The following is a 24,356-nucleotide window of genomic DNA, read 5'->3' as shown; positions in this document are numbered from 1 at the left end:
TCCTAGCCTCAAGCAGTCCTTCTGCCTTGACCTCCCAGAGCGCTGGGATTACAGGGATTGAGCCATTGTGCCCATCCAGAAATTAGACATTTTAAAATGGTACAATTTATAATAGCACTAAGATTTATCAAGCACTTGTGGAAAAATATAACAAAAGATGCATATACCAATATTTCTAAACCATAGAAGTTTATTGGAAGACATTAAAGAGGACCAAAACAAAAGGAGATAGACATGTGTGCATAGAAAACAATATTTTAAGATCAATTATCCTAAATTTTGATTTATAGATTCTTTGCAATTTTAATCAAAATCTCAAGTTTTAAAGTTTTTTTTTTCCAGAAACTTTTCAAGATAATTCTAAAATTTATATGGAAATGCTAGAGGCTAAAAATAGCCAAGATACTTGCATAAAAACTCAGTGGAAGCACTTGCTTTCCTAGATACCAGGCTTAATAAAACACATAATATTAGCAAATTAGAGAGCCTTCGCATGACCTGAATACATATAAACACTTATTTTATAATAAATGTGAACTGCAGAGTAATAGGGAAAGGACAGGATTTTCAAAAACTCTTGTTGAGACAATTGGGTATTCTTATGAAACAAAAATATATTGGCTTTCTTTCTTATCCTATATATAAAATTAATTGTGGGTATATTATATACTTAAATATGAAAAGCAACATATAGGACTTCAGGGCTGGATATGTTTTTTTAAAGGAGACATCTAAAGCACAACCCATAATGGAAAACATGATACATTTGACTACGTTAAAAAAGCTCATATTCATCAAATATACCATAAAGAAAATGAAGCCACAGAGTGAAAGAAGACATTCGCAGCTCATACAACTGAAAGGACTCATCCGTTACCAATAATAAAAAAGTCTCAATACAATGTGTGCAAAGGACTTGAATAGGAAATTCTCCCCCTCCAAACGGAAATCAAAATGGGAATAAATATATAAAAGAAGTTCGACTGTATCAATATCACTGTTTTCTGCCTCCACATTTTGTCCCACTGGAAGGTTTTTTTGGGGCAGTAATATGCATAGAGCTGTCATCTCTTTTAACAATGTCGTCTTCTAGAGTACCCACTGAAGGACCTGATCGAGGCTGTTTTACAGTTAACTATTTTTTTTAATAAATGAAAGGAGTACACTCTAAAATAATAAAAAGTTTAGTAAGCATATAAACCAGAAGCATAATTTATTATTATCAAATATTTACTGTGCATAATTGTATTGCTATACTTTTATATGACTGGCAGTGCAGTAGGTTTGTTTATATGAGCATCACTTACAGATTCGTGAGTAATGTGTTGTGCTATGACATTATGATGACTGTGATGTCACTAGGTGATATAGGAACTTTTCAGTTCTGTTATAATGTTATGGTACCACTGTCATATATGTGATCCATTGTTGACTGAATCATTTTGTGGTGCAGAACTATAAACCAAAAGCATATAATAACTAGGGAAATGCCTATTAATGAAATGTTAAGTGAAAAATAGTGAGTTTTCTTTAAAACGTGTACATAACAATTTACATGCACCAAAATATTAACAATCTGGATGAATTATCTTTCCACCTTTCTGATTTTCCAAAAGTTAATATATATTAATTATATGTAGATAAAACACAAATAATATTTTAAGAAAGTTTTTGCATAGTTAAGAAACTTTCTAAGCATGACATTTTAAAGCATCCAATTTTTCATGTTTATCCTATTGTAGGAACATTATGCTTATCTTTTTTCTACCATATTTGTTTCTATTTTCTAGCAGTTGTTGTTTAGAAGCCCTGTCTTTTTTAGTTACTTCATTTTAAATAACCATTTTTAACAGGTGTTTGACATAAATGGAACTGATGTTACTCCTCGACCTCTTTACCATCCAGATCCACTTACTGGTACAGCAAAGCCAAATAAACTCTTGACATCACAAGAAGGATCACTTGGACCAGAATTTATATCTTCCCATAGCCTTTATCAGAATACAATAAATCCTAGTATGTTAGGGCAGTTTACAAGGTAGAGTATACTATTATATAGTTCCTTTTTTCTATCATATATATTGCCTTTTCATTTAAATTGCACATATGTATCTTAGATATCAGTTGTCTCCAGTCTCCCAATCTTTCTCTCTCTCTCTCTCTTTCTTTCTCTTTCTTTCTTTCTTTCTTTCTTTCTTTCTTTCTTTCTTTCTTTCTTTCTTTCTTTCTTTCTTTCTTTCTTTTTCTTTCTTTCTTTCTTTTTTCTTTCTTTCTTTCTTTCTTTTTCTTTCTTTCTTTCTTTTTCTTTCTTTCTTCTTTCTCTTTCTTTCTTTCTTTCTTTCTCTCTTTCTTTCTTTCTTTCTTTCTTTTCTTTTCTTTTCTTTCCCTTCCTTCCTTCCTTCTTCCTTTCCTTTCCTTCCTTTTCCTTTTCCTCTTCTTTCCTTTTTTTTTTTTTGACGAGTTTCACTCTTGTTACCCAAGCTGGAGTATAGTGGTGCCATCTGGGCTCACTGGAACCTCCACCTCCTGGGTTCAAGCTATTCTCCTGCCTCAGCCTCCTGAGTAGCTGGGATTACAGGTGTCCCCCCACCATGCCTGGCTAATTTTTTGTATTTTTAATAGAGACGGGGTGTCAGCATGTTAACCAGACCGGTCTCGAACTCCTGACCTCAGGTGATCCACCCGCCTAGGCCTCCCCAAATGCTGGGATTACAGGCATGAGCCACCGAAGTTTTAATTATCATCCTAATGTTCCATCTCTACATTCCTCTCATGTTTTAAATTAAATGCAGAGTTCTTAATGTCTTAAGAGTTCCCATATACTCACAACAAAACATTTGTGGAAAATACATGTATTTCACTCAAGACTTCCTGAGCAACCAAAAGATGGGATTAAAATCACATACAATTAATTTCAAATTCCCATTAGACATTTTTCTTCAGGTTTCTTCGGCTTCTTTTGAGCTGCATTTTATGGGAAGAGGTGGCTTCCCTTTTTTCCCCTCCTCTCCCATGCAAATCTCTGTTTTCCTAGAGTTTGATTTCTCTCTTATTTTATAATACACAGCAATTATATGCTTCTCTGGAGCTTGCCTCTGAATTTGCCTACAAAAATACAGCAGTACCTGGTAAAACAAGATATTCCAATAAACTTTACATCTTGTTTTGATGGGCAGTTGAGACTATAAATAGAAACAAAAAAGAAAGTATGTAATACCATGGAGTAGTGTTAAGTTCATATGTTTAAGGAAATTATTTTTGGATTCTTCCATTGATTTCCTTCTGAATACATATATTTTAGTTAAACCTTGAGAAAGCCTTTATAAAATGAAATAAATCACATTTTTAAAATGACATTTGAGTAGTGGACAGAAACCAAGTGAAAAACGAAAGGAAGAGTATTCCAGGCTGAGGCTCTGAAGTTAGAGAGCTCCTAAGATTGAGGAACTAAAAAAAAAAGTAAAGGAAGACTAATAATGAAGATGAATGTGCTGGGTAGGTAGACTGTATTTTGGATTTTTGTACTAAGTGTACTGATAATTCACTGAAGGACTTTAAGCATGTTTAACATGTCTTTCTTCTAAAATACATTTTTGCTGGGCGCGGTGGCTCACGCCTGTAATCACAGCACTTTGGGAGGCCAAGGTGGGCAGAGCACCTGAGGTCAGGAGTTCAAGACCAGACTGGCTAACATGGTGAAAACCCGTCTCTACCAAAAATACAAAAAAAATTAGCTAGATGTGGTGGCTGGCACAAGCCTGTAATCCCAGCTATTCAGGAGGCTGAGGCAGGAGGATCACTTGAACTTGGGAGGCAGAGGTTGCAGTGAGCAGAGATTGTGCTATTACACTATAGCCTGGGTGACAGAGCGAGACTCCATTTCAAAAAATAAATAAAGATATAAATAAATAAATTTTAAGTAACTTTTTATTTAAGAAATATTAGAAACCGACTCATTTTTGAAAAATTAATGTATCTATTTTACTTACATGATCCTAGTATATTTGATTTCTCCATCTGATAATGTGTTCTAATTTGTATACTTAGTTTCCCATAAGGACATCTAAATAAATGAGTAATTTTGTTATTCATTATTAAAGGTCAGTTTTAGGAAGCAGTACAGTTTCTAAGTCAAGTGTATCAACAAGTGAATCAATAGCAGAAGACCTGGAAGAACCATCCTATAAACGAGAAAGATTGACTAGTTTCACAGGTAATGAAAATATGCTTGTTTATTTCAGTAACAGTCCATTATTTAGTCAGTATGCTTATTATTGGTTGGATACTTGAGACAAAAGAAATATGGTAATGATTTCCAAATGCTGGCTTGTGAAGTCGCATCAAGAGAATTACCAGGGGAATATCTGTTTTTTTAAGTTCCCTGGGTGACTTTTTTGAATCATCATCCTGAGGAACCACTGGTGCTTTGTGTTAGAGCTCAGCTTCTCCTTCCTCCTCCTCCTCCTCCTCCTCTTCTTCTTCTTCTTCTTCCTCCTCTTCCTCTTATTCTTCCTTCTTCTTCTTCTTCTTCCTCTTCTTCTTCTTCTTCTTCCTCTTCCTCTTTTCCTCTTCTTCCTCTTCTTTTCCTCTTCCTCTCTTCTTCCTCACTTCTTCTTCCTCCTCTTCCTCTTCCTCTTCTTTCTCTTATTCCTCCTCCTCTTCCTCCTCTCCCCCTTCCTCTCTCTTCTCCTCCTCTCCCTCCTTCTCTTCTTCTTCTTCCTCCTCTTCCTCCTCTGCTTCCTTCTCCTCTTCCTCTTCTTCTTTTTCTTCTTTCCCTTTTTTTTTTTTTGAGACAGAGTCTTGTTCTGTCACCCAGGCTGGCGTGCAGTGGCACAATCTCAGCTCACTGCAACCTCTGCCTCCTGGGTTCAAGCAATTCTCCTGTCTGAGCCTCCCAAGTAGCTGGGATTGCAGGTGTCTGCCACCATGCTCAGCTAATTTTTTTGTATTTTTAATAGATACGGGGTTTCATCATGTTGGCCAGGCTGGTTTCAAACTTCTGACCTCAAATGATTTGCCAGCCTCGGCTTCCCAAAGTGCTGGGATTGCAGGTGTGAGGCCACTGTGCCTGGCCTCTTCTTTCTTCTTCTTCTCAGGGTCTCACTCTGTCACCCAGACTGGAGCGCAATCTTGGCTCACTGCAACCTCTGCTTCTCAGGCTCTAGTGATCCTCCACCTCAGCCTCCCAAGTACCTGGGAATACAGGCATGCACCACCGTGCCTGGCTAATTTTTTGTAATTATTGTAGAGACAGGTTTTCGCTATGTTAACCAGGCTGGTCTCGAACTCCTGGGCTCAAGTGATCTGCCTGCCTCGGCCTGCCAAAGTACTGGGATTATCAGTGTGAGCCACCAAGCTCAACTTCTAATCGGAGACAAATAATTCTGATACATTTGTGATCAGTTCCATAATGACATATGTGGAATGTCATGGGAACACTTAGAAAGAAGTGATTAAATCCTTTGAGGTAAAATAAAAAAGGCTTCACAGAGAACATTTTTGACTTTTGAATTAGGTTTTTAAAGATTATTAGTTACTTGTCCAGAGAAGTAGGGGAAGTCCAATCCAGGCAGAGGGTAAAACATGAGGTAATGGAAAAGATTATGAAAATGAAGATACAAGAATGAGGAAATAATAATGGATGATCAAAAGTGCTGGGAGAAATGGTTACATACTTGAGGGGTACTTGCTTTGCAGTGCAATAAGGATTTTTTTCCTTTAAAATGATAATGAGGGACTGGTGAAGATATAAGGCTGGAAAAATGGTGCTTTATGGACTTTTCTTTTTGATGTTGGGAGATGTAACAGGAATGACTGACAACAAGTAACAGAATACCCAACTAAAAAGAACTTGAACAAATATTTACTTTTCTCACATTAAAAGAAGAGATAGCTTTTGGCTTTGATTTTTTTGGCTTAATTTTGTCAGAATTTGGATTGGCCGTTCTGCTATTCTCTTTCCTAAAGCCTTTCTTCTTTTCTTATGGTCTCAAAATATCTTCTCCAGCTCGCTCTGGGCATATTATCCACATTAAAGACAGAAAGGAGAAGGGAAGTAGCATCATCATATCTATCTCATTTTTCAGGAAGATAAAAAATTTCCCGGAAGGCCTTTCCCCTTCCTTTATATTTCTGCTTTCATCTTATTGGCCAGAAGTGTCACATGATCAGCCTTAGCGTTAAGAGAGGCTGGAAAATCAAGTATTTAGCTTCCTATTAATTATATTAATAGCTATTTAGCTTTCTATTAATTATGTTATTTCTATTAAAAGAAAGAGACAAGGGAAGAGAGAAAGGGTTTGGAAAAAAAACCTAACCAATCAGCAATATCTGCTGCAGGAGAGACCCTCATTCTCTCAGTTGGAGGCCAGGAAAACTGGATTATTGTCATTACCTCCCCCAGCTTTCTCTATAGATATTCTTGCCACCTTCCAATCTATTTTTCCAAATTATATTCAGAATGTTTTTTTTTTAGAACACAACTAATTGCATCCTCTTTTGCTTAGAAACTAACTCTTCAAAAGATTTGCATTGCTCTTAGCATACAGACTAAATCTTTATGAAACAATTTCTCTTGAAGCCTTTTTTGCTTGTCTACATCAAAAACAAACAAAAACAAGTAACACAAATTTACCTCCAGAAGACCTGAAAAACAATGTACATATTTATATCATCTTGGTCAATTGCTGGTGAATTTTTTTTCTTTTTCTTTTTTCTTTTAGACAGAGTCTTGCTCTGTCACCCAGGCTGGAGTTCAGTGGCGTGATCTCGACTCACTGCAACCTCTGCCTCCCGGGTTCAAGTGACTCTTCTGCCTCAGCCTCCCGAATAGCTGGGAATACAGGCACTTACCACCACTTCTGGCTAATTTTTGTATTTTTAGTAGAGACGGGGTTTCACCATATTGCACAGGCTGGTCTTGAACTCCTGGCCTGGTGATCTGCCTGCCTCGGCTTCCCAAAGTGCTGGGATTACAGGCGTGAGCCACCATGCCCGGCCGTTGCTGGTGAATTGTAACTATGAAGTCAGCCTCTAAAATGAGTGACACCTAAACAATTCGAGTTCTACCCCCTGGCTTCTTTTTTAGACTAGAACAGTGTTTCCTCACTCTAGAATGCATATTAAAGTCGTCTGGTATGCCTTTAAAAAATTCCCATAGTTGTGTCTCAATTCAGGTCAATCGAATTGCAATATCTGGGACTAGGGTTTAGGCCTAAGCAGTAAGTATGCTGATAAATGTTTTACCAACTACACAGGTGGCAAGGAAATCCTTATTTGCTGCATTTGCCAATTTCCATGTTATAAATCCTCTCATCACAGCAGATTTCAAGCTCCCAACATAAATTTTCTGAATGGGAAGTTACAAACAGATACTTAGTAGCACACCACCATACAGATACAATAGATATTTTAAATAACTGCAAGAGATTAGGTAGTAGTAAATTTTTGTTGTTGTTGTTTTTTGTTTTTTGAGACAAAGTCTCGCTGTCACCCAGCCTGGAGCGCAGTGGTGCAATCTCGGCTCACTACAACCTCTGTTTCCTGGGTTCAGGCCATTCTCCTGCCTCAGACTCCCAAGTAGCTGGGATTACAGGCGCCTGCCACCACACCCAGCTAATTTTTGAATTTTTAGTAGAGACAGGATTTCATGTTTTTGCTAGGCTGGTCTCGAGTGATCTGCCTGCTTTGGCCTCCCAAAGTGCTGGGATTGCAAAGTGTGAGCCACTACTTCCGGAAGGCAGTAGTAAAATTTAATAGCATAATTAGGAAGTGATGATCCTTGAGTAATTATTATCTTTGTTTTTAATATGATTTATTTAATAATAAATTTATATAATGTAATTTTGAGTAATGTCTATGTTTAACAACTGACTCACAAAATTCCTGAAATTAGCCTGTTCTAATATACTTCTAGATAAAAATATATTTAAAATATGTTCGTAACTTCCCCCCTCCCAGACCTACTGAATAAAAAATTCTGGGTGTGGACTTCCAGTTTCTGTTCTTGTATGTAGAGTTTAGAAGTCATTACTCCCGTCTTATAACAAGAAAAAGTTAGACAAATTGGAAATTAACAGCTTTTCTTGGACTCATCAGAGAACTGTGGTGACAAGGGCAAACTGCCACCTTGAGATCTAGAGACGCAGACAATCCAGAGAAATACAGTTCCCAAGAGTTACTTACCATAAGCTGGAGGAACACATGAATGATTATTTTCATGAATTGCTGGAGGCTGAGTATTTTGCTAGTATAAGAGTGAAAAATTCATGGGGGACCAAAGTCATGGGAAAGAGAGGGCCCACACTTACATGGGCTTTCATTCTAGGAATCCAGTGGATTCTTTCAGTGAGGATCTGAGCTAAGGATCTGAGCTGAAGATAAGCTAGTGGCCCTGGTAGGGGAGGGAAAGAATATCCACATTAAAACACTCCTAGCCTCTTTTTTCTAACAAAGACTTAATCTGGGGATGGGGAGTGGGGGAAATTTGCCAGAGGGTAATTTTGAAACTATAGCCCAGTTAGGGTAAGGGAATTCTACTCTAGCACCAGCCTTTATTTCTTAACTAAGGAGGAAAAATAACAGTGCTTAAGGAATTTGATTGGGAATGTTGCAGCCAGGGAAGGGAGTAGGGGCAGGGATAAGACAACTATACCCTTGAAGTAGGAATAGATATACTTGTGAACACCATGTCTCCAAGACACAGGTTAACTAAAAGTGTGAGAGTCAATCAGATTGTAGACTATTTCCCTTCTCCCCACTTACCACCAGTGAACCTCCAGAGTGACAATACTGGATTACAGATGAAAGAATTGCAAGACATAGGCTTTCTCTAAAGCAATACAGAGAAGCCTGAAAGCCAGGAAGGGAAACAAAAACAAGAAAGGTTTTGATACCTGTAGCTACAACAACATTAAGCACAACCAAACTGCTACCCTGAATACCATCAATTCTTCTGCTGAAGGCCTTATTACCTCAGTACCTGTTACAGGATACAGCATGTCTGACTTTTAACAAAAAGTCATTAGGAGTGCTAAAGGGCAAGAAAAAAATATTTTGAAGAGATCAAGCAAGCATCAAACCCAGACTGTTATGATAAAAATGTAAAAATTATTGGACAGGGCATTTTAAATAATTATGATTAATATGTTAAGAAATCTGATGGAAAAAGTATGCAATGTGCAAGGTATGTAATGTCAGCAGAGAGTTGAAAATTATATGAAAGACTCAAAATGACATGCTAGATATCAAAAACACAGCAACATGAATGAAGAATATCTTTGATAGCCCCATTGACTTCACAGGGTTAAGGAAAGAATCAGTTAATTTGAAGATTGGTCAATAAAAACTTCCCAAACTAAAATGCAAAGAGAAAAAAGAATGAAAATAGAACAGCCATCCAAGAACTCTGGGATAATATCAAAAGGTGTAACATATGCACAATTGGAATACCAGAAGAAGAGAGAATGGGATAGAAGAAATGCTTGTAGTAATACTTGTTGAGAACATTCCAAAATTAATGTCAGACACTAAACCACAGATACAAAAAGAATACCAATCAAGATAAATATCAAAGCGAAACAAAAACACAAAACCTAGGAATATTATATTCAAATTACAGACAACAAAAGACAAAGAGAACATCTTGAAGGAAGCCAGTAGGAAAAAACATCTTACCTGTAGCAGAACAAGGATATATTTTTTATTGTTTTCTTTTTTTCTCTTTTATTTTGTACAGACAGGTTTTTGCCATGTTGCCCAGGCTGGTCTTGAACTCCTGGGCTCAAGCGATTCTCCTGCCTCAAGCCTCCCTAAGTGCTGGGATTATTATAGGCATGAGTCATCACACCTGGCTAGAAGAACAAGGATATAAATTACAATTGACTTCTCATCAGAAACCAAATAAACAAGAAAAGAGTGGAACAAAAATCTTTAAAGTGTTGATATTAAAAACTGGCATTCTATAATTCTATATCCAGAAAAATTATTCTTCAAGGGTAAAGGAGAAATGAAGATTTTCCCAGATAAACAAAATTCTGAGGTAATTTATTGCCAGCAGACCAGCTCTGAAAGAAATGTGGAAAGAACTTCAGGCAAAAGAAAAATGACATGGGTCAGAAACTTGGATCTACATAAAGAAAGGATAGATGGCATTCTGTAGACCACATCCTGGGCCATAAAGCATACTTCAACAAACCCGAAAGAATAGAAATTATACAAGGTATGTGCTCAGTTGACAATAGCAATAAGCTAGAAATCATAACAGCAAGATAGCTGGACATTTTCCAAACATTTGTAAATTAAACTACAAAAATCTAAATAACCCATGGGCCAAAGAAGTCTCAAGAGAAATTTAAAAACAAGTAATTTGAACTCAATGAAAATGAAAATACAACTTATCACAATTTGGGGATGCAGAAAAAGCAATTTTTAGAGGGAAATTTATAACACCAAATGCATATGTTAGAAAAGAAGAGAGATATACAATTAATAACTTAGGTTTCCACTGTCTCTTGAGACAACTGGCTGTTCTCTGCTATCAGGCAGAGCTGCTGACAGGGTACTTTGATGGCTTCTGGTCAATCTGGTCACAGGTTGTATTCCTTGGCTAGGCAATTACGCTATTTGGTATCTGCAGTTGGGCAGGGTTGCAGTTGGGGTCTGAAGGGGGAACATTTCCAAACTAATTTTACAAGGCCAATATCACCCTGATACCAAAGCCAGACAAAGACATTACAAGAAAAAAATCATGGGCCAATATCCTTGATGAACATGGATACAAAAATCCTCAACAGAATATTAGCAAACTGAATTCCAAAACACATTGGAAAAACTCATCCACCATGATCAAGTGGGATTTGTCCCTGAGATGCAAGCATGGTTCAACATATGCAAATTAATGAATATGATACATCACAATAGAATGAAGGACAAAAACTGTGTGATCATCTCATCAGATACAGAAAAAGAAGGGAGCTCTCATACACTGTTGATGGAAATATAAATTAGTATAGCCATTATGGAAAACTGTAGGTAACTTCCTCATACTAAAAATAGAATTACCATAAGATCCAGCAATCCTGCTTCTGGGTATTTACCCAAAAGATTTGAAATCAATTTCTCTGACTGCATCCCATGTTCGTTGCAGCACTATTCACAGTAGCCAAGTTATGGAATCAATCTATGTTCATCAACAGATGAATGAATAAAGGAAATGTGGTATATACACACAGGGGAAAACTATTCAGCCTTAAAAAGAAGGAAATTCTGTCATTTGTGACAACATGGATGTAATGAATTAGAGAACATTGTGCTAAGGGAAATAAACCAGACACAGAAAGACAAATACTACATGTTCTCATTTATATGTGGAATCTAAGACAATTGATCTCATAGAGGTGGAATGTAGAATGGTAGTTACAGAGGCTAGAGATTTGGGAGATTGGGGAGATGATGATCAAAGGGTGAAAAATCTTAGAAGTATGTTTTTTTTAAAAAAAGTCTATTGCATAATGTGGTAAATATAGTTAATAATAGAATAATAGAATAGTCTATTTTTACAAAATTGCAAAGAGAAGTTTCAAACGTTTCTACCACAAAAATGTTGAGTATTTGAGGTGATGGATATGTTAACTAGCTTGATTTAATTATTCTACTTTTAAACCATCACTTCATAACCCATAAATGTACACAATTATAAATTGTCATTTTACAATTTAAAAATTGTATATTCCTGTAAAATACAATATATTTAAAAATATCTTCCTTAAAAAGATATTTAAAAAATTATGTCACAGGCAAAACGAAACTAGGTTTACTTTTTTAAAAAGGAATAAAGTTTATGCAGATTGGGCCAAGTGTGGTGACTCACACCTGTAATCCCAGCACTTTGGGAAGCCAAGATGGGCAGATCACCTGAGGTCAGGAGTTCAAGACCAGCTGGGCCAACATGGTGAAACCCCGTATATACTAAGAAAACAAAAATTAGCTGGGTGTGGTGGTGCACACCTGTAATCCCAGCTACTTGGGAAGCTGAAGCAGGAGAATCACTTGAACCTGGGAGGTGGAGGTTGCAGTGAACCCAGATCGCACCAGTGAACTCTAGCCTGTTGATAAGAGCGAAATTCTGTCTCAAAAAAAAGTTTATACAGATTGGAAGGCAAGAAATAAAACTGTCTATACTTACAGATGACATCATTGTCTATATAGAAAATTCCGAAGAATCTACAAAAAAAAAAAAACAAACAAATAAGAAAACTTCCTGGCACCAATAGGCATGTATCCTGCAACATTGCAGGATACAAGGTCAATATATAAAAGCAAACTGCCTTTCTGTTTGCCATCAACGAACTACTAAACTTTGAAATTAAACTACAACAACAAAAAACACTTACAGTAGCATCAGAAAATAAGAAGTATAAATCTAACAAAATATTTATAGAATCTATACACAGAAAGCTTCAAAACAGGGATGAAAAAAGTAAAAAAAATAAATAAATGAATTTCATATGCATGCATTGGAACACTCAGTATTGTAAAGATATCAGTTCTTTGTAATTCAATGTATAGATTCAATCCAATCTTAATCAAAATCCCAGCAATCATTTTGTAGATATCAGCTAATTAAGTCTATAATTTATATTGAAGAGCAGAGGATTTAACAGCCAGCTCAACTCTGGAAAAAAAAACCAGAGGACTCACATTACCTGATTTCAAGCATAATTATAGTGCTATCATAATCAAGTACACTGATAAATAAAATGGAATACAGAACTCAGAAATAGACCCACACTAATATAATTAACTGATTTTTTTACAAAAACACAAAGGCAATTCAATGAAGAAAGAATTTTCAATAAATGTTGATGGAACAATTGAACATCCACATACAAAAAAAAAAAAAAAAAAGTGAGAGAGAGAGCAGAGACACAGACCTTACATCTTACTCAAAAATTAACTCAAAATGGATCATGGGCCTAAATTTAAAATGCAAAAGTATGAAACTTTTTGAAAAACATCAGGAAAAAATCTGTGTGATCTTGGCTTTGGTAATGGAATTTTAGATACAGCCAAAGCACAATCCATAAAAGTAGAAATTGGTAGAATTGGACTTTTAAAAAATTTTTGCTTTGTGAAAGACAATGTTAAGTGAATGATAAGACAAATCACAGGCTGGGAGAAAATTGTTTGCAAATCAAATAGATCATAAAGGACTTTTATCCAAAGTACATAAACAATTCATAAATTTCACAATTAAAAAACCCCAACTGTGTTACTCTGTTTTCAAGCTGCTGATAAAGACATACCCAAGACTGGGAAGAAAAAGAGGTTTAATGGACTTACGTTCCACGTGGCTAGAGAGGACTCACAATCATGGTGGAAGGCAAGGATGAGCAAGTCACGTCTCACATGGATGGCAGCATGCAAACAAGAGAGAAGTTGTGCAGGGAAACTCCCATTTTTAAAACCATCAGATCTCTTGAGACTCATTCACTATCACAAGAACAGCACAGGAAAAACCTGCTACCATAAGTCAATCACCTCCCACTGGGTTCCTCTCATGACATGGAATTGTGGGAGTTACCCACCCCCTTAATTCAATCACCTCCCACTGGGTTCTTCCCATGACATGTGGGAATTGTGGGAGTTACAATTCAAGATGAGATTTGGGCGGGGACACAGCCAAACCATATCACCAACCCAGTGAAAAATGAACGAAATGTAGGAACAGACACTTCATCAAAAAAGATATACAGATGGCATATAAGCATATGAAATGATGCTCAGTTTCATATGTCATTAGGAAAATGCAAATTAAATATGAGATACTACTACATATGCATTTAAATGGCTAAAAAACCTGATAATACCAATTGCTGGCAAATATGTGGAGAAATAGGAACTCTCATTCCTTTGCTGGTGGGGATGTACAATGGTAGGTACATCCAGTTTGGAATATAGTTTGGCAATTTCTCACAAAACTAAACATACTCTTACCATATCATCAAGCCGTTGTGTTCCTTGGCATTTACCCAAATGAGGTGAAAATTTATTTTCACACAAAAATTTGCACTCAAATGTTTCTAGCAGCTTAATCATAAATGCAAGACTAGAAGCAATCAAGATGACTTTTAAGTGGTGAATAAACAAACAAAAGTATATCCATATAATGGAATATTATTTAGCAATAAAAAAATGAGCTATGAATCCATGCAACAAGATTGATGAATCTTAAATACTAATTGCTAAGTTAAATAAACCAGTCTGGAAAGACTGTATCCTGTCTGATTCTATTTATATGACAGTCTAGAGAAAGGCAAAACTGTAGAAACAGAAAACAGATCAATCAATGGTTGCTAGGGCCTTGAAGAGAAGGGATAGTTGAATGGGTGAAGCACAAAGAATATTTTTTAAGATGGTAAAACTACTCTGTATAGATACTGTAATGGTGAATACATAGCACCATGCCTTTACTAAAACCCATAGAATATTACTGCACAAAAAGTGAGACTTAAAATTTGGGAATTTTTTTTTAAAATCACAGTTAAGAAATAGGAGGATCCTACAATGGAATACAGACTGTAACAGAAGAATCAAACTGCCTTACAAATGTATAATATAACCCCCCAGAAGGAGTGGGAGGAAAGGGTATACACCTAAATAATATTGAAAATGAGTAGAGGCTGTGAGATTAAAGACACAAGGAACTGCAAATAAACACTCTAGATTGTAGTCATTTCCCATGGGATATGGGGTTAATAATTCTGAATCATTGTACATGCATACTGGGATTGAACATGTAAGTAATTGGAGGGCAGATGGTAGGAACTCAACATTGTTGGAGTGGGAGATTACAGAAAGCAAGAAAGGAAGCTAGAATTATCCATGTGGTATCGAACAAGTGTCAAAAACATTAATATAAACTCATGTTTAGCTTAATAGAGATATATAGGTGAACACAGATGTATAGATATGTTTATATATACAAGTTAGTATATATACAAATATTTCTTAGCTCTGTCCACTAAGAAGGCCTAGAAGCAATGACACCCCAGAAGCAGCAGGCACTCTCAGTGCTCAGATTTTGGTTTCTAATTCCATTGTCTAATAAAAGTAACCAGGGCTCTGAAGAAATGCCTGATTCTAGAGCTGAGGCAGGGATAAAAGATGAGCCAGAGAGTAAAGAAGTGCTCAAACAAAACAAAACAGAACAAGTCTGTACAATAAACAAACAACAAAAAGGGGTATTTGAGAGGAACCTAGCAGCCAACAGAAAGAGCTCACAATGACAAAAGGTAGAACAATTTCAACAACAAAATAAATAGTATAGAATTGGATTATAACCCAAATTATAAAATAAATACCCATGAATTCATAGTAACACAAACAAATATTGAATAAATGAAGAAGAGAGAATAGACAAATCTTTTTATACAAGAATTCCAAATTATTATATAGATATTTTTCCCTCAAGAAGGTGGATCTTAACTTCCCATTCTATGAGTATGGGATTTGCATGTTGACTTTCTTCTAAACAGTACAATATGCAAAGGAGAGAGGAGGAAAAATCACTTTAAAGCAGAGGATATTGACAGGTGGTAAAGATTAACACCATCAATGATAAGTTAAGTTGTTATCATGTATCTTTGATATGACATGATGAGAATGACACCTTACCTCTGTAGTCTTCCTCCCAGAAACCCATAACACTTGTTTAACATCAGAAAATCACAAATTGAAGGACATTCTACAAAATATGCGACCACTACTCTTCAAAACTCTCAAAGTCATCAAAAACAAGGAAATTCTGAGAAACTGTCACAGTGTAGAGAACCCTAAGGAGGCATGATGACTAAATGTAATGTGGTGTCTTGGATGAGATCCTGGAAGAGAAAAATGACAGTTAAATTTAAGGAAATCAGAATAAAATATGGACTTTATATGATAATAAAATAGCAATATTGTAGTTGTACTAAATGTACCAAAGTAATGTTAACAATAGGGAAAACTGGATATAGGGTATATAGAAACTCTAATTATTCTTACAACTCTTCTGTATACCTAAAACTATTCTAAAACACAAAGTTTACCAAATGTTTAAAAAAAGTCTAGAGGTAAGCCCAAGCAATTATTGTTAAGCCCTTGGGTGATTCTGATGCATGGTAAAGTTTGAGAACCATTGCTTTACCATAAAACCAAAAGGAGTTTTGTGCTTAGAAAAGTTTGTGGTTTTAATTGCAAGGTAGGGGCCAAACAGCATCTCATGCACAGGTTGTCTCTGGATGCTCTCAGTTAATAAATAACTCACTAATAGATACCTTTGACAAGTGAGGAGAAAGGAGGAAGAATAAACTGCTTTTGTGACTCAATTATACTGTAATTGTATTGGGCCCATTGAAACTAAAGTAGAGGCCAAGGAAGGCTTCATAGGTTGTTCTCTACTGGGGTCTCTGAGAATAGCCAAACAATTGCATCCCTTTTCCCTACCCTGTTCTGAATTAATTGAAAAATATGGTAAGGGTAAATATGATGAATTGGAGCCAAAATACCACATTGTGGATAAAAGTCCCCTGTTAAACCCTCAAATTTGACAGACTTACCCACCCATTCATGAAAGGTTCTAGACCACTTCAGGACTCCCCTAACCCTCTCAAGGGGCTTCATGAGTAAAGGTGTGGAGAGGAGCCATGATTGTCATACTAGGCTAGAGCTCCCTCTTCTGGGAAGAACCATCAGGAGTGTAGATGTTCCCTCCATCATTGGCAGTCAAGAGGAGCAGGCAAAACAGATTGATAGAACTGTGATACTTTTCTAGGTGGAGGGAGAGGTGTACTCAAAATCTGTGGTACAGCCAGTCTAGAGTTAGGGGATCTAACCCATGAAATAGACAGATTCTATGGGTAAAGAGTGTGGTTTGGGGGTAGTTTCTGAAAATATATTAAATTCAAGCAACATTTAGGAAATGGGTGATACGGAACTCCAGGCAAAAATCCTACTTGCCATCCCAGGGCTTTGTCTATGAATGGTAGTTCCTCTGCCATCAAGAAGGTTGACTAGACTATTACTTTTCCCAACCATAATAACTGAGATGTTACTATATTAGGTTCTATATGTGTAATACATCTAATATAAGATCATTTATTTTTATAATTAGCATGTCTTTGCCACAATGCTACTTTGAAGTATATATAACTAAATCACAAAGGAAGATCTGGTGGTCTAACAGTAAGAAACCTCGGAGAATCAAGAGCCTGAAATGCTAGTCTTAAAATTGCTAGTATTCCTGTGTGGACTTTTCACTTAACCTCTGTTTTTTATTTTCTTCATTGACAAAAAGTTTGGACTACATATACCTCAAATTTTGTTCTTGTGGATAACTCATTTACTTTTTTACTTATTTTGTCTGAGTCAGATTTACTTATATAAATAAAATCTTTTACTTATTTTTAAAATGTATTACACAAATAGTAAAAATTAAAGAATATTTAAAAAAGAAGAATCACCCAAAACTAAAGAAGATTTGCAACTTAAAATTTTCTGTTTCCTGACCTTGTTTATCTGCATAATATTTTACATTCTTATTACCATAGTGCAGATCATGTTCTGGGCTGCTCTGTCATTTAACATTTTAGAACATATTTTCAAAAATTTTTATTATTAAATTACTTAGTATTTAATAGTCATAGATGGGTATACCATAATTTATTTAGCCATTAAAAATGTTCATGATTGGTTTTTGGAATTAATAACTTGTATTTTTTTTTAGATTATGAGGAAGGTGTTTTTCTCAGCTCTGAACCTTTTAAAGAGAAGACTGAGACATTCCTAAGTTTTCCTAAAGCTGTCCAAGCTTTACCTATCCCAAAGGCTCATGAATGTCTTCTGTATACCCTGTTGTTGGTAGAAAACACTGAACTCTCACTTATATACTTTCTTGTGGCTGTTACCCACATAACCAATTCCAAACTCTCCTGGCTGTGAAACTCAATTCTCAATGGGATTTTCCAAGGACCTTGGATCCAGTTCTGACTGTCCTAAAGGTTTATGGCCAATTATTTTCACTCTATTATTTGCATGGACATTGGTTCCAATCTTACTTCTATAGTCAACCAGGACTAATATAGTAGAGTCTTTACCCCTGGTGAAGATGATTAGAGATGGAATGACATCTAAATTAAAAGACAGCTAATAAGGAGAGCAAATGAAGGATAAAAGTTTGCTAAAGCTACGAATTGGAAGTTAACTTCACGGCTGAAAGAAGTGTTGCTTATTATGCCCCCTAAATATACTTGCCTCCATATTCTTGAGTAGTACCGACAGTCACTAACCCCAGTTCCCAATTAATATTGTGGGATAGTAATAATGGAATACCCTTAGAGTTATGAGTACAGGTATTAGACTGGGGTAGGCTTGTAATGTCAGCAAGGAAGGCTGTTTATGGCCTACAGGATCCAATTTGGCTTCAGAAAGGTTGAATAGACTATATCTCACAACCTGGCCTGTTCCTTGACTATACTGACCACCTGCAATATATTACCCAGTGTGGTATTTTGGTGACTAGAAGGAAAAATGCAAATTAGAAATAGCAATTAGTAAATGATTTTAATTAAGTCATGTATTTTAGATTTGCAAGTTATAAGGGCAGCACCTGAAAAAATTGTAACAAAAGAAGACCTGGAGAAGAATATAGAGATAATACTCACAGAGACAGAAACACTGAGATTTTTTGACTTGCCCACAGTCATGGTCTCTGTAGAATCTGAAGAAGCTGAGAAAGTAACGTATGTATGGTTCAGTTGTCTACATTGTTTCTGTAATTCAAATGCTAAGCCAAGGGTTCTTATCCTTGTTTCTGTGAAGGGTTCTTGGGGATTCCAGGATATACACTGGGGGGTTTGGGGGGGAAATTGTATATTCCCTACAAAATTATATACAAAGTTATATAAGTGCCATGTGAACTTATATGAAAGGTAAATGTTTATGTTGTATGTAAATTTTTCTAGAGGAAGAGCCCATAGCTTTACCATATTTTTAAATAATTAAGCGAACTTCTAAGCCAAATAACAAAATAGGCTTCCAAGTCTCTATATAGGTTTTAATTATTTTTACTTTTATACATATATAAATCATTTTCAATTTAAAAAGAAAGAACTGACACTTTTATAGTAATAGCCAAAACCACAATTACTTTTGCACTAACCTAATATTTAAAACTTAGGAAGGGAAAATATGGGTAAATAAATGAATTTACTATATTAGAGAAGTTTTCCTTTTCTCTTTATTAATGAATATAAATAGAGTTTGTTTTGGTCTCAAGTATTTTGACAGTCTGTTGTTAGGCAGATACACATTTAAGGACTGTTATGTTTTCATGAAGAATTGACCCCTTTTTCATTTTGTACTATCTCTCTTTATCCCTGATAATTGTTCTTGTTCCACTCTCCTCTGTCTAAAATTAATATAGTTACTATAAGTAGATTATTAATAGTTATTCTGATTATTTTACCTAAAGTATTATTTGAATAGGATTTATAGTACTAAAAACTCCATCAGTAAAATAATTTTAGGGTATTATTCCTTCTCAAAATATAAAATATTATAATATGGTTTGAACTATAAAACATAGTACATATTAGATCATGAATAGCATACCTTTAAAAACTCATAAGAAGGAAGGGAAAGTTCCTCAGACAAAAAAAAAAATAGGAAAGAGGGAAAAAAGGAAGGGACAGATAATTGCTTTGAAATCAGAAAGAGAGAAATGTTGGGAAGAAATGTTAATATTAACACATGGATCTGGAGACCAGTGATGACTCTTGGGTTCTCCCAACCCTTACATTGAAAGGGCTGAAAGAGAGATTCTTGTGTTAAGCCAAGACTCTCAAAAGGAGCTCAATTATCTCAACTGCTCCTAGGCCAGTAGAGTCAACTCCCTGTTGTCAGAAGCAAACACTAATCTCAGGAGGAAAGCATACTACCATTTTGGCTCCTAAGATTCCCTCAGATCAGCTGGGTGTGGTGGCTCATGCCTATAATCCCAGCACTCTGGGAGGCCAAGGCAGGAGGATGGCTTGAGCCCTGGAGTTCGAGACCAGCCTGCAACATGGCGAGAGCCCCATCTCTACAATTTTTTTTTCTTTTTTGATTAGCCAGGCATGGTGGTACATACTTATACTCCCAGCTGCTCAGGAGGCTGAGGTAGGAGAATCACTTGACTGATCACAGGAAGTCGTGGCTGCAGTGAGCCGTGTTCACGCCATTGCGTTCCAGCCTGGTCAACCGAGAGAGACCATGTGACCATGTCTGAAAAAAAAAAAGGAAGAAGAAGATGAAGAAGAAGAGGAGGGAGAGGAGGGAGAAGAAGAAGGAGAGAGAGGAGAAGGAGAGGGAGAAGGAGAAGGAGAAGAATTCCCTCAGGTTGAATTTGGTATAAATCCTGAAGACTATAGATAATTATATTATCAGATATAGAATATAAAATGTGTGAAATGTTTAAACAAATAAATGACAGAGTTAAAACGTGATTAACATTAAGAAACTGTCAGGCCGGGTGCAGTAGCTCACTCCTATAATCCCAGCACTTTGGGAGGCTGAGGCAGGTGGATCACTTGAGGTCAGGACTTTGAGACCAGCCTGGCCAACATGGTGAAACCCTGTCTCTATTAAAAATACAAAAATTAGCTGGGCATGGTGGCGGGCGCCTGTAATCCCAGCTACTCAGGAGGCTGAGGCACGAGAATTGGCTTTTCCGGGAGGCGAAGGTTGCAGTGAATGGAGATCACAACACTGCACTCCAGCCTGGGCAACAGGGCAGGACTCTGTCTCAAAATAAATAAATAAACTGTCAGAAATCATGACCTGTATTTGGAAAAATATCTAAAAAGAACTTTAAAGTGGTTTATGTAATTGTTGAAAATATGCAGTAAACAGATTTAAACATTAGACATAATTGAATAGAGATTTAATGAATTAGACAGGATCTGGATAAATTATACAAAATCAAGTTTGGAGATAAAATGGGATATAAAGTGTGAAAACGAAGTTAAAAAATATGTTAACAATAGGCCACACATGGTGGCTCATGCCTGCAATCCCAGCACTTTGGGAGGCCGAGGCAGGCGGATCCCCTGAGGTCAGGTGTTCGAGGCCAACCTGGCCAACATGGTGAAACCCCGTCTCTACAAACAATACAAAAATTAGCCCAGCATGGTGGCACCCACCTGTAATCCCAGCTACTCAGAGTCTGAGGCAAGAGAATCGCTTGAACCCGGGAGTCAGAGGTTGCAGTGAACCAAGATCACGCCACTGCACTGTAGCCTGGGGGACAAGAGTGCGACTCTCTCTCAAAAAAAAAAAAAAAAAAAAAAAAGGTGACAATAAAATAATGGTCTAACATATATGTAATCAGAGGTTCAAAAAGGGCAGAATATAAAGAATGGAGGAGAGATACCATTCAGAGAGTGGGGAAGGATTTTCCCAAACTGTTGAAAGACACCATTCCACAGAAATAGGATTAAATAAAATTAAATATTCAAAAAGAAATGTTCTCAGTGCATTGTACTGGCATTCCAGAATACCAGATAAAAAGAGAAGATTTTAAAAGTAGAAGGAAGCCAGACACAATGGCACATACCTGCAGTCCTGGCTACTTGGGAGACTGAAGCCGGAGAATAGCTTAAGCCCAGGAGTCCAAATTCATCCTGGGCAACACAGTGAGACCACATCTCTTATTATTATTATGTATAAATAAATAAATAGATAAATAAGAGCATTGGAATTTAAAAGTAATTTCATTAAAAAATAAAAAGAGAAAACTATTTTTAAAAAACATGTCACCTACAGAGGAACAATTAAACTGACAGCATTATTAGGGATAAAGTGTACTTCGTAATGATAGAAAGGTATAGTAATCCTGAACTTGAATATTCCTAATAAAATAACATGGGCCAGGCACGGTGGCTCATGCCTGTAATCCCAGCACTTTGGGAAGACGAGGCAGGTGGATCACCTGAGGTCAGGAGTTCCTGACCAGCCTGGTCAACATGGTAAAACCTCGTGTCTACTAAAAATACAAAAATTAGCTGGGTGTGGTGGCTTGTGCCAGTAGTACCAGCTTCTCAGGAGGCTGAGTCAGGAGAATCACTTGAACCTGAGAGGCGGAGGTTGCAGTGAGCTGAGTTTGCGCCACTGCACTCCAGCCGGGGTGACAGAGCAAGACTCCGTCTCAATAAATAAATAAATAAATAAATAAAATAACCTGAAAACATATGAAGCAAAAATTGGAAATTTGATACATTTCCTGTTAAAGTAGGAGATTTAAACACACCCCTCTTAATTGTTGGTAGGTCAACCAGAGAACAAATTAGTATGGATATAGAAAATTTGAATAAAAGCTTAATGGTCAGATACAGACTTCTGCACTCAACAATTAGAGAACACACTCTCTTTCAGCACACATGCAGCATTTATAAAAAATTATCTATTCATAAAGCTACGAAGCAAGGTCTCAAAAATTTCACAATAGAATCATACAAATGAAATTTTCTGGGGACAAGGTAATAAAGTTAAAAATTAGTAACATAAATCTCAACTAAAACAGACACATTTACATACACATTTGGAAGTTTAAAAGCACATTTCTAAATTCCTCATGGGTCATCAAAGAAGTAATGGAAAATTTAAAAATATTCAGAACTAAAACCTACATGGAGTTAGTACTAGCATGTTATTGATAGGTACCGAAAGTAATAGGGATGTTGGGAAATAGAGTATAAAAGAGTCCTCTGGAGGTCATTTAGTGCAGTCTTTTCCTAAGGCTTTTTCTGAACTCTCACTTCACTTTTTGGTGCAAGCCACATTAATGAAAGTAATTTTAAGGAAAAGAATAATATAAAGCGATAATTTGTGTGGTGATGATTCTTAATAATGAGTTGGATACATTTTATTTTTTACAGTCAGAGGAACAAGAATTATGAAGTCCTTTGTAGAAATAGATTAGGCAATGACCTATATGTTGAAAGGATGATGCAGACTTTCAATGGAGCACCAAAGAATAAAGATGTTCAGTGTGATAAAATCATAATGGAAGATAAAGGTAATTTGTTTCATTCTGCTTGATAAACTATAATGTTCTAATATATGTTCTTTGAGTCTGTCAATCAACAAATGAATATTGAAATATATAAAGCAAAAATAAAAATAATTTGGCCAAACCACAACAATAGTTGGACACTGTGATCTATAACTTTCAGAATTTGACATGTTAAGTAATAAATATGTAGATTTGAATGATATAATTATTCATCTTGATTTTTATGCATGCTATGTCATAAAACTTTATACTCTTTAAAAGTTTATATAAACCGATTATTTACTATGTCACAAATAATATCAGCCATAACTATTAACATTTTAAATGTGTCAGACACTATTCTATGTCCTTCACATATATTAACTGATTTAATTTTTACAGCAACCCTATGAGGTACATACTATTATGCTTCCCCATTTTATAGATGAGGAAACAAGCAAAGAGAAGTTTGCTAACTGTTCTGGTTCTAGAGCTTGTGCACTTAACTACTATACTTACCACTTCTCAATGTGTACAAATTAACAACCCTGAGCACATTGCGTAGCCAAAATCTCTAGGATGTAGCCAAAGAAGTAATTACAAGCAAAGTTATAGTCCAATTTTTTTTTTTTTTTTTTTTTTTTTTTTTTGAGGCAGAGTCTCACCCTGTCGCCCAGGCTGGAGTGCAATGGCACAATCTCGGCTCACTGCAACCTCTGCCTCCTGGGTTCAAGCGATTCTCCCCCTCAGCCTTCCAAGCAGCTGGGATTACAGGCACCCACCATCATGCTCGGTGAATTTTTGTATTTTTGTAGAGACAGGGTTTCACCATGTTGGCCAGGATGGTCTTGAACTCCTGAACTCAGGTGATCCACCCACCTTGGCCTTCCAAAGTGCTGGGATGGCAGGCACGAGTCACTGTGCCCGGCCGGTTATATTCTTTTTTTTTTTTTTTGAGACAAAGTTTCGCTCTTGTCACCAAGGCTGGAGTGCAATGGCGCGATCTTGGTTTGCTGCAACCTCTGCCTCCCGGGTTCAAGCAATTCTCTTGCCTCAGCCTCCCGAGTAGCTGGGATTACAGGTGCCCGCCACCATGGCCAGCTAATTTTTGTATTTTTAGTAGAGATGGGTTTCACCATGTTGAAGGCTGGTTTCGAACGCCTGACCTCAGGTGATCCGCCCATCTTGGCCTCCCAAAGTGCTGGGATTACAGGCATGAACCACCGTGCCCAGCCACGGCTGGTTTTATTCTTAATTGCCTTTATTATGCAGCAAAACTATAAGCTAG

At 36.4% G+C, this 24,356-nt stretch overlaps 1 protein-coding gene across 1 annotated transcript in view; it reads left to right on the top strand.

Annotated features, from left to right (window-relative positions):
- DNAI4 (dynein axonemal intermediate chain 4) overlaps positions 1–24,356 on the top strand; it is a 105,418-nt gene that overhangs the window by 29,179 nt on the left and 51,883 nt on the right. The window contains 4 exon segments of the mRNA XM_050761058.1: positions 1,854–2,038; positions 4,101–4,213; positions 18,623–18,779; positions 22,953–23,092. Coding sequence (XP_050617015.1) covers positions 1,854–2,038; positions 4,101–4,213; positions 18,623–18,779; positions 22,953–23,092 — 595 coding nt within the window.

This window comes from Macaca thibetana, chromosome 1, assembly GCF_024542745.1.
Source record: "Macaca thibetana thibetana isolate TM-01 chromosome 1, ASM2454274v1, whole genome shotgun sequence".
NCBI classification, from domain to species: Eukaryota; Metazoa; Chordata; class Mammalia; order Primates; family Cercopithecidae; genus Macaca; species Macaca thibetana.
The sequence above is the reverse complement of the archived record's forward strand: the minus strand, read 5'-3'. Positions and strand labels throughout refer to the sequence as shown.